The sequence below is a fragment of the Acomys minous genome (assembly GCF_964271855.1).
Source record: "Acomys minous genome assembly, chromosome: 6".
In the NCBI taxonomy this organism is placed as follows: Eukaryota; Metazoa; Chordata; class Mammalia; order Rodentia; family Muridae; genus Acomys; species Acomys minous.
Genome location: NC_140487.1, coordinates 72842377 through 72852851, shown reverse-complemented (window position 1 = coordinate 72852851; position 10475 = coordinate 72842377). Strand labels below are relative to the sequence as shown.

Genomic DNA, 10475 nt, shown 5'->3' with positions numbered 1-10475 from the left:
GGGTGTGGGTGTGGGGTGTGGGGTGTGGGGTGTGGGTATGGGTGTGTGGGGTATGGGTGTGGGGCTATGGGGTGTGGGGGTGCGGGGTGTGGGTATGGGGTGTGGGGTGTGGGGTGTGGGTGTGGGGTGTGGGGTATGGGGTGTGGGGTGTGGGGTATGGGGTGTGGGGTGTGGGGTATGGGGTGTGGGTGTGGGTGTGTGTGGGTGTGGGGGTGTGGGGTGTGGGTATGGGGTGTGGGGTGTGGGGTGTGGGTGTGGGGTGTGGGGTATGGGGTGTGGGTTGGGGTGTGGGTGTGGGGTGTGGGGTATGGGGTGTGGGTGTGGGGTATGGGGTGTGGGGTATGGGGTGTGGGGTGTGGGGTGTGGGTGTGGGGGTGGTTGGGTTGTGGGTGTGGGGTGTGGGGTATGGGGTGTGGGGTGGGGTGGGTATGGGGTGTGGGGGGTGTTATGGGGTGTGGGTATGGGGTGTGGGGTGTGGGGTGTGGGGTTGGGGTGTGGGTGTGGGTATGGGGTGTGGGTATGGGGTGTGGGGTATGGGGTGTGGGGTGTGGGGGTGTGGGGTGTGGGGTGTGGGTGTGGGGTGTGGGTGTGAGATGTGGGGGGTGTGGTGTGGGTGTGGGGTGTGGGGTGTGGGGTGTGGGTGGATGGGGTGTGGGTATGGGGTGTGGGGGTGTGGGGTTGGGGTGTGGGGTGTGGGGTGTGGGTGTGGGGTGTGGGGTATGGGGTATGGGGTGTGGGGTGTGGGGTGTGGGGTGTGGGTATGGGGTATGGGGTGTGGGGTGTGGGTGTGGGGTGTGGGTATGGGGTGTGGGGTGTGGGGTGTGGGTGTGGGGTGTGGGTATGGGGTGTGGGGTGTGGGGTGTGGGTATGGGGTGTGGGGTGTGGGGTATGGGGTGTGGGGGTGTGGGGTATGGGGTGTGGGGGTGGGGTGTGGGGTATGGGGTGTGGGGTGTGGGGTGTGGGTGTGGGGTGTGGGGTGTGTGGGGTGTGGGTGTGTGGGTGTGGGGTGTGGGTATGGGGTGTGGGTGTGGGTGTGGGTGTGGGTGTGGGGTGTGGGTGTTGTGGGGTGTGGGTGTGGGGTGTGGGGTATGGGGTATGGGTGTGGGGTGTGGGTGTGGGGTGTGGGTATGGGGTGTGGGGTGTGGGTGTGGGTATGGGGTGTGGGGTGTGGGTGTGGGGTGTGGGGTATGGGTGTGGGTGGGGTGTGGGTATGGGGTGTGGGGTATGGGTGTGGGGTGTGGGTGTGGGGTGGGTGTGGGGTATGGGGTGTGGGTATGGGGTGTGGGGTGTGGGGTGTGGGTGTGGGTATGGGGTGTGGGTGTGAGATGTGGGGTGTGGGTGTGGGGTGTGGGTGTGGGGTGTGGGTGTGGGGTGTGGGGTATGGGGTGTGGGGTGTGGGGTGTGGGGTGGGGTGTGGGGTGTGGGTATGGGAGTGGGGTGTGGGGTGGGGGTGTGGGTGTGGGTGTGGGGTAGTGGGGTGTGGGGTATGGGGTGTGGGGTGTGGGTGTGGGGTGTGGGGTATGGGGTGTGGGGTATGGGGTGTGGGTGTGGGTGTGGGGTGTGGGGTGTGGGGTGTGGGTATGGGGTGTGGGGTATGGGGTGTGGGGTGTGGGGTGTGGGGTGTGGGGTGTGGGTATGGGGTGTGGGGTGTGGGTGTGGGTATGGGGTGTGGGGTGTGGGGTGTGGGTATGGGGTGTGGGTATGGGGTGTGGGGTATGGGGTGTGGGGTGTGGGTGTGGGGTGTGGGGTATGGGGTGTGGGGTGTGGGTATGGGGTGTGGGTATGGGGTGTGGGGTGTGGGGTGTGGGTATGGGGTGTGGGGTGTGAGATGTGGGGTGTGGGTGTGGGGTGTGGGTGTGGGGTGTGGGTGTGGGGTGTGGGTGTAGGGTGTGAGGTTTGGGGGGTGGGTGTGGGGTGGTGGGTGTGGGTGTGGGGTATGGGTGTGGGTGTGGGTGTGGGGTGTGGGGGTGTGGGTGTGGGGTGTGGGTGTGGGTGTGGGTGTGGGGTGTGGGGTGTGGGTGTGGGGTGTGGGTGTGGGTGTGGGTGTGGGGTGGGGTGTGAGATGTGGGGTGTGGGTGTGGGGTGTAGGTGTGGGGTGTGGGGATAGAAGAGCTGGAAGCAGCCATGAGGAATCTCAGTCTAGACCAAAGTTCTCCTTTAGTGCTTCTCCTAACTTTGCCATGCAGGAGCCATTCCTCCTACGCAAGGGCTAAGCACACAGGCATCCCTGTATCCTCCTGTAGTCTTCTAAATCAGCAGTTCTCAACCTGTGGGGCAAGACCTATTTGGGGTCAGATGACCCTTTCACTAGGCTCACACATCAGATATTCTGCATACCAGATATTTACATTATGATTCATAACAGTAGCAAAATTACAGTTATGAAGTAGCCATGAAAATAATTTTATGGTTAGGGTTCACCAAGACATGAGGAGCTGCATTAATTGTATTAGGAGGGTTGAGAACCACTGAGCTATACAATATCCCTCTCTGTGACAGGCCATGGGAGGAACTGGTGGACCAGGGGCTGGTGAAAGCTTTGGGCATCTCCAACTTCAACCACTTCCAGATTGAAAGGCTCCTGAACAAGCCTGGACTCAAAAATAAGCCAGTGACCAACCAGGTGCGTTCTGTGTGTGCAGGTCCTGCTCTGTGCCTGCTGTAACATTTGTGGGCCAGGGGACTGAGTCTTCTTTTAGGGGTCAGAGTTCAGGATGCTTAGGGAGGTAGGAGGCAGACCTCAGGGTCTGGTTTGTAGCTCATCTATCAGTGGGTTGTATTTGGTCTTTGTTTGCATTTTCTTGTGTGGAAAAGTCCTTCTGAGCCACTCAGAAAGCAGGCTTACTTCCCTAGTGACAGAGGTGTTTTCTCTTGTAGGTTGAGTGCCACCATACCTCACCCAGGAAAAACTAATACAGTACTGTCACTCCAAAGGCATCACCATCACAGCCTACAGTCCCCTGGGCTCGCCAGACAGACCTTAGTAAGGCTTCAAGAGTGCTGGCACTTTCTTTTTATCACTCTTATAATTAGCACTTCATAAATTGCTACTATTCCAAGGCACAAGGAAAGATGTGTCTATCTTTGACAATGTGTTGGACCCCACCCCCCAAAGGGAATGCAGCTGTAATCATATTCAGAAAAACCCAACAGTGGTCATGGCTCACACTCAGAGAACATGCCATCTCCACCCTGCAGTGCTGGGTCATGCCTTTCAACTGCTAAAACTCCTGGTCCTGTAGATCGGCTCATGGGAGAGACACAAAGCTTTTCTTTTTCTTTTTCTTTTTGCCTGTCTCACAGATGGGGGTGGGGTGGGGTGGCTGCAGTGCTCGGCTTGGACACTGTCCCAGCAGGGATGTTTATGGGTATGTAGCCATGGTGATTTTCACTCCAGCCATCTTTCTTCCTCTAGTGCCAAGCCAGAGGACCCAGTAGTTCTGGAGATCCCCAAGATTAAAGAGATTGCTGCAAAGCACAGGAAAACCGCAGCTCAGGTAAAATAGAGTGATTTCCCTCTTTCCTTTTTTTTTTTTTAATCTAGCAATTCATTCTTGTAGTCATGTGTTTTATTTGTATTGCCTTCTTTTGATCCACCGGAGAAGAAGAACTGAGAAATGTTAAGTGTGTTGGGATCTCCAGGAAATACAGCGGGTATCAGAGAAGGGCTGCCTGTCAAGCCTACAGCCTCAGCTTCAAGGCTTAACAGAACACTGTCTCAGCCTTGTGACCACAGGCTGCCCTCCTCCTTCCACAGGCTCAGCTTCAAGGCTTAACAGGACACCGTCTCAGCCTTGTGACCACAGGCTGCCCTCCTCCTTCCACAGGCTCAGCTTCAAGGCTTAACAGGACACCGTCTCAGCCTTGTGACCACAGGCTGCCCTCCTCCTTCCACAGGCTCAGCTTCAAGGCTTAACAGGACACTGTCTCAGCCTTGTGACCACAGGCTACCCTCCTTCCTACCTAGGGAAACTGCACTGTCACTTCCAGGATCAGGGGGCATAAGATGAGGACCCGCAAATGCCTCCAGTAATAGCTAAAGCCACAGAGAAATATAGTTGTATTTTATTACTCCCTTAGCTGGGAGGGGTTCTTTGTAGGTAGGTGAATGCCTGCTCTCCCCTGTTTGTACACAGGTTCTGATTCGGTTTCATATCGAGAGGAATGTGGCGGTGATCCCCAAGTCTGTGGCACCCTCCCGCACCATACAGGAGAACATTCAGGTAAGACCTGGGTTGTTCATCCGACAGTCCTCAGTGCAATGGAGTTAGAGAAGATCTTGTCCTTAAGCTTTAACGCCATCGCTTCATCATCCGTGCATCTTCTCTTCTTCCAACTACCTTTCCACTCTTCGGCTCAGTGGCCGCCGTGATCACGGAGGGCCAAGGATGGGCTGGAGGCAGGCGCTAGCAAAGACCTGTCAGGTCTGAGCACAAGTGTGCTTTATCCCACTGAGGACATTTCTTGAGCACATGGACCACAGCCCACACTGTCCTGATCACCTGTGGGCTGCCTTGGTCTACTCACCCGCCTTTTTGTACAAGGGGATAGAATGGATTAAAAGAACGTGGCCCTGTCAGGCCCCTCAGGGGTTTCAGTCATTGCACACACTTGTATACATACGGACACCCCCGCTTGTGCAACACTAATCCCTTTAAATAACCCAGAATATTTACAGACTATTTGGATGCATTGTGTGCGTAACGGGAGAAACGCCTAGAACCTCACATCCCTCCAGCACTTTCCCTGCTGAGGCTGCTTTGGGACTCTTGCCTTCCAGGTCTTTGACTTCCAGCTGAGTGATGAGGAGATGGCTGTGATCCTCAGTTTCCACAGGAACTGGAGGGCCCGTGGCCTGTTCACGTCAGTGGCACTGGGAGGTTGGTCAAGTCTTTTTCTGAGGGTACAAAGGGTTAGTAGGAAGGAACGGAAAGCGTGTAGAATGACTTTTGTCTTCAAATGCTTTTTTTTCTGGCAGTCGTGAAAAGTTAAAGTTTGAGTCCCAGGGAGTCACCAGGAGAGACGTTGTTATTTGCTGCTCAGTTTCTGGCTCCTGCACACAGAGCTAGGAGTTTTGAGGAAGGAGCTGTCTCTACTCTGTGGGAGTCAGAAGTTCTCCAGCTCCCATTCCTTACTCATTCCCTCAGTAACTTACTATCATGTGCCAGGAATGATGTGGGTATCCAGGAAATCACACTGCAGACTTCCTGTTCCTGGTCTTACATTCTACAGAGGGGAAGAGTGAGCTCACTGGGAATACATACGTTGGAGAGTAACAAATGCCACAGAGAAAAATAAGTTAGGGCAAAAGCCATAGGATGTAGTGAGCCCTGGGTCGTAGAGATACTTTGTCCCAGCTGAAGGAAGTGGAGGATGAGCCACATGGGTAGTTAGGGGAACTGTTATCACTGGCAATGAGAGCAAATGTAAACACCATGATGGAAGCGTGTGAACACCTAGACGTAAGAGTGTGAATGCCAGCCAGGTGGTGATGGCACATGCCTTTAATCCCAGCACTTGGGAGGTAGAGGCAGGCAGATCACTGTGTGTTTGAGGCCAGCCTGGTCTACAAAGCGAATCCAGGACAGTCAAAGCTACACAGAGAAACCCTGTCTCAAAAAACCAAAGGGGGGAAAAAAGAGTGTGAATGCCCTGATGTAAGAGTGTGAACATCCAGTTGTAAGAGTGTGAACACGCAGATGTAAAAGTATGAAGCCTAGATGTAAGCGTGTGAATGCCAGATGTAAGAGTGTGAACACCCAGTTGTAAGAGTGTGAACACCCAGATGTAAAAGCAGATGTAAAAGTATGAAGCCCAGATGTTAGAGTGTGAAGCCCAGATGTAAGAATGTGAATGCCCTGATGTAAGAGAGTGTGAATGTCCTGATGTAAGAGTGTGAGTGCCCTGGTGTAAGAGTGTGAATGCCCTGGTGTAAGAGTGTGAGTGCCCTGATGTAAGAGTGTGAACACCAGATGTAAGAGTGTGAGCACCCTCATGTAAGAGTGTGAACGTCCTAATTAAGAGTGTGAAAGCCCTGATGTGTGAGGTTTGTAGCACTTGAGTAAGGCAGTCAGTGATTCTGGAGCAGAATGAGTGAGGGTTACTGTAGGAAGAAAAGACAAGCCAGAGACGACTTTAGCTAAGAACACACCCTGATTTTATATCAGGAGAAACTGAGAGGCCAAGAGAGGATTCTGAGCAGAGGCTGGCAATATATGGCACGTCTTAAGGTGTCACACTGACTTCTGCATTGAGAGTTACAGAGTGGTACTATACTAACCCAGGGAGGGGGACAGTCACGGGACTTGGGTCAAGGTTGTAGAAATGAGAAGATCACATTCAGGATAGATGGAAAGCAGTTATTTGAGTTTGCCAAAAAAAATTTTTTTTTAACAAATACGGTTTTGTTTGCTTATTTTTGTTATTGCTTGAGAATCTCAAGAACAGAATTTTTATATAGGAGAAGTCAGGAACCCGCTTGAGATGTGTTTCTGATGTGTGTTTGGCATCACGTGGGACTGCCAGATGAAGCTGGGTATTTGAGGTCATAGATTGATGAACCCGAAAGTAAACCAAACTGCCTTGGACTTGAAACTCTACCACTTATTCATTAGCAATGAGGTCTTGGGCAGTTTGGGTGATGTCACCAAGTTGCTTTATCTACAAAGCAGGGATGACAATATTAATCACAGCAAACATTCACTGAATACTAGTTATGGTACAGAAGACACTTTATGTTCTTTGCTTATATTAGAATCTTATTTAATAATCATAACCAACCTATCTATTTCAATAGTATTTCCCGCTTCATGACAAATGTGGGAATTAATTGAGACAACAGTTCTGAGCCCTCAGCTGTGTGTCACTTTGCTCATGATCCCTCATTGTGACATTGCTTATTTGCAAGTCCTCCTTCTTCAAATACTTCTTTCGTACTTTAGGGAGAGGGCCACGGTCTGTGTACCCATCTCCTTTTCTCATGGCCTTGTGGGAGAAGAGGCTGAGAGAGCACAACCTGGCTGACTATAGCACCTAAGGATGCCTCTTAGATCATACCTGTTGCTTCGTGGAACACTTTCTTCTTCTTGCTTTTGCTGCAGGGCAAGTCAGAGCAAGGACTTCTCTTTCCACGTGGAATACTGAAGCTGAGTCAGCTGATGAGTTAGCCTGGTGGACTGTTTTCACAATGTGCAACCCACTCCTCCTGAGTCCTGTTTTTTTCTTTTTCGACAAGGCCATCAGATATCACACCGAGCCAGGCAATTTGGGCAATTCTGCATGTCAATTCTCACGCACAACTAGAAGCAGACTGTCACAGGGAAGGGTGACCCAGCAAAGGACAGTGCTTTTCACTAATTTGATCTGGCCAAATGTTGGTCAAACACCAGGACCGCTGGCAACACTGAAGATAAAGAGACAAAATAGCTGGGCGCTGTGGCACACGCCTGTAATCCCAGCACTTGGGAGGCAGAGGCAGGTGGATCTCTGTGAGTTTCAGGCCAGCCTGGTCTACAAAGTGAGTTCAGGACAGCCAGGGCTATACAGAGAAACCCTGCCTCAAAAAAAAAAAAAAGATAAAATAATAAAAAATAATAATCACAAACATTTTCAACACAGTCAGAAGTTCGATTGACAAACTTATTGTATGCAATAAGTTTGAGAGGAGAAAATGGAGGCACGAGAGAGCCAAGAACTTGCTGAAGGCTCTGGGTAGTAAGTGGCCAAAGCAAGTTTCAAAGGAAGAAGTTCTCGGGCAACTTGATGCCCTCCTCCTCCTCCTCCCAAGCCTTCTTCTCCTGGTCAGTGCCCTCCTCTTTCTCCTGTGACTTTCTTCACTCTTTCCTCTCGTTGCTCTTTCATCTTGCCTTTAATATGCCACCACGCCAAAGGATCAATGCTGTTGGTGCAAGGGCCCTTAAAATTCACAAAATGCCAATATTCCTTGAGGGAGAATGGGGCGGGAAATGGGGAAGTCTGGACATGAAAACATTTACTATTGCCATTAATCTGGGACATGTACTTTTTTCTATAGAAAACTACTTTCAGAAAAAAATGTAGAAACTATTCCAAGCATCTAGAAATTTCCACAAGAGAGCATAATGAGCAGCTGGCCGTCTGTTTTACAAGATAAACAATACTAACATTTTACCACATTCCCTCCAAATGCTTCTTTTGAAAAATAAACTTATTGAAGAACTAAGTGGTAGTCAGGACCACGGAGGGTTGCACTGTGCCCCCACATCCCCGCTCCCCACAATCAGTGTTCACCGGGGATCGCAGAGTCATCTCCTTCTCTGCTGCTTGCAGGCTTAGTTCCTGCTCTGCTCTTCCCCTGGGTCTGAGGTGACAGGGGATGGGTGCACACTTGCAATCCAGGCTTCCTAGTAGGATGGTTCCTCTGCGATTGCGATTCTGTTAGGAAGGTTGAGGTCTGCAGATGGGGCATCTGCCTTTTCTAGTAGTATTTCAGCCAAAGCAACATTTCTCAAGCAATCCCAGCTCTTCCTTGAAGCCTCCACATTGATTCTGATCCTATCAGTGACACTGTTTCTGGGGCTAGGGCGTCCTCCTTCCTCCCATACCCTCTTATCCCCGAGTGTGACAATCTCTTTCGGCTGTGGCTACCCTTGGAACTACCTCATCCTTTACTGTTTGACATCCCAGCTCTTTCATCAAGGTTTCAGAAGGCTGGTACTGCCTTTTGGGGCTCTGATGGTTCCTACCTTGACCTTTTCTGACTTCTGGTGGTTACAAGAATCCCCAAGGCTCTTGGCTTTGTAGTTGCTCCATTTTCATGTCCCCAACTACTTTCCAATGACATTCTGATGCCAGTCATTGGATTTATGACCAAGCCCTACCATTACTCTCTCCCGCCAAGACAAGAGCTGCTGGATCTTAGAAGGAAGCAGGCTTGTGAGACTAAAAATACCAGAAGGGCTAGCCCATTTTCTCTCTAAGAACCACTTCCGCTGGGTGGTAGTGGTGCACACCTTCAATCGCCAGCACTTGGGAAGCAGAGCTTTGGATTCCAGGGCAGCCCAGTCTACATAGTGAGTTCCAGGACCTCCAGGGTTACACAGAGAGAGACACTGTCTTCACCTTCACCCCACCAAACCCTTCTTTTCCTGGAGTTATCTGTAAAATAATATTAGTACTAATGAGCAGTCATGATGTTGCGGGTATTTACTCCCAGAAGATGGCAGCAAAATCCAGTCTGGCCCTGGCAACCTAGTGACTCTCTGTCTCTCTCTGTCTCTCTGTCTCTCTCTCTCTCTCTGTCTCTCTGTCTCTCTGTCTCTCTCTCTCTCTCTCTCTCTCTCTCTCTCTCTCCACACACACACACACACACACACACACACACACACACACACACGTGTCATGCACATCACTCGCATAGTCTTCAGAACACACTGCCTGTCCAGTGTCCTCTCATAGGTACAGTGACAGAAGAGGGACCTCTAAGTTAGAAGTCACAACATTCCTAAAGTATTACTATTTCTACATTATCCAAAGAAAGTTCTCCTTCAGCCTGCCTCAAAGATGATACAGCCTCAGAGATAGGCTCTTCCTGACCCTGCAACCTCTACTGTTTGACCAATTGCAGAAGCTCTTATAGTCCTAAAGGCCCTGGGTCCCTTCAGTGACCATTTCCTTCCATTTTTGAATGAGCTGACAGGAAACAGTGACTTCAGAACAAGGAGCCTTCCTCTTCCTCCTCAGATCATTTTGCTAACTCGCAGCATCTCTTTCAGCTCAGCTTCATTTATTGATGAATGAACAGCACTGGAAAGCCCCCATTCCTGTGGTAGTTCTTGAAACTGGCCTCCGTTTTCCCAGGAGGCTGGAAGCCAAGCTCTGGGTCAGGCTGCATCCTAACCGTCGGCTGGCAACCCCATCCCTTGAGAATTCACCAGACAAGGAGCCAAACTCAGAGCTGCAAGCTCTACCAGCTCTGATGAGCTACTGGGCTTTGCTTTGCCCCAGTGGAGGCCTGCCCTACTTCTGGCATGGAGTCAGCCTGGACAGGCAGCCAAGGCCACATCTAACTACAAGGGTGAATATAGCTGTGGGCTTTGGGCTGCAGAAGAGAGGATGGGGCTGGTTAGGGACCTGCAGCCTGGGTCAGCCAGTGGCTTTCAATTCTAGTAGGGGTTAGAGATCACTGTTTTCCTCCAGGCTGTAGCATCACACTTTGGCTAGTGTTCCAACACCACCAATTGCCAGGAACTCCATTCCCAGTGAAACCTTGGAAAACGCTATGTTTAGAAAACTCTTCTGCGCTTATCTCTACTTCCTTCCTGTACATCTCAATTCTGTGCACAGTGACAGCACAGAACAGGCTGTCCTAGCATTCGGCAAAGTAGGAAAGCCCTCCAAATACCAAATCTAGCTGCTTTATGCCTATGTTATACTCGTTTGGTTTTTTGGTTACTATCTCCAGCTAATGGATGCAGTTGAAATTTAACCAATTAGCA

General features: G+C 51.0%; 1 protein-coding gene across 1 annotated transcript in view; it reads left to right on the top strand.

The window, feature by feature from the left end:
* LOC311599668 (uncharacterized protein) overlaps nt 1-9190 on the top strand; it is a gene marked incomplete at its 5' end in the record, with an annotated part of 15781 nt that extends 6591 nt beyond the window's left edge. Inside the window, 7 exon segments of the mRNA XM_084785683.1 lie at nt 2433-2623; nt 2878-2887; nt 2890-2983; nt 3416-3497; nt 4137-4223; nt 4781-4880; nt 7101-9190. Of these exon segments, the coding sequence (XP_084641809.1) occupies nt 2433-2623; nt 2878-2887; nt 2890-2983; nt 3416-3497; nt 4137-4223; nt 4781-4880; nt 7101-7633 (1097 nt within the window). The 3' untranslated portion in view covers nt 7634-9190.
* Nucleotides 9191-10475: the final 1285 nt, after the last annotated feature.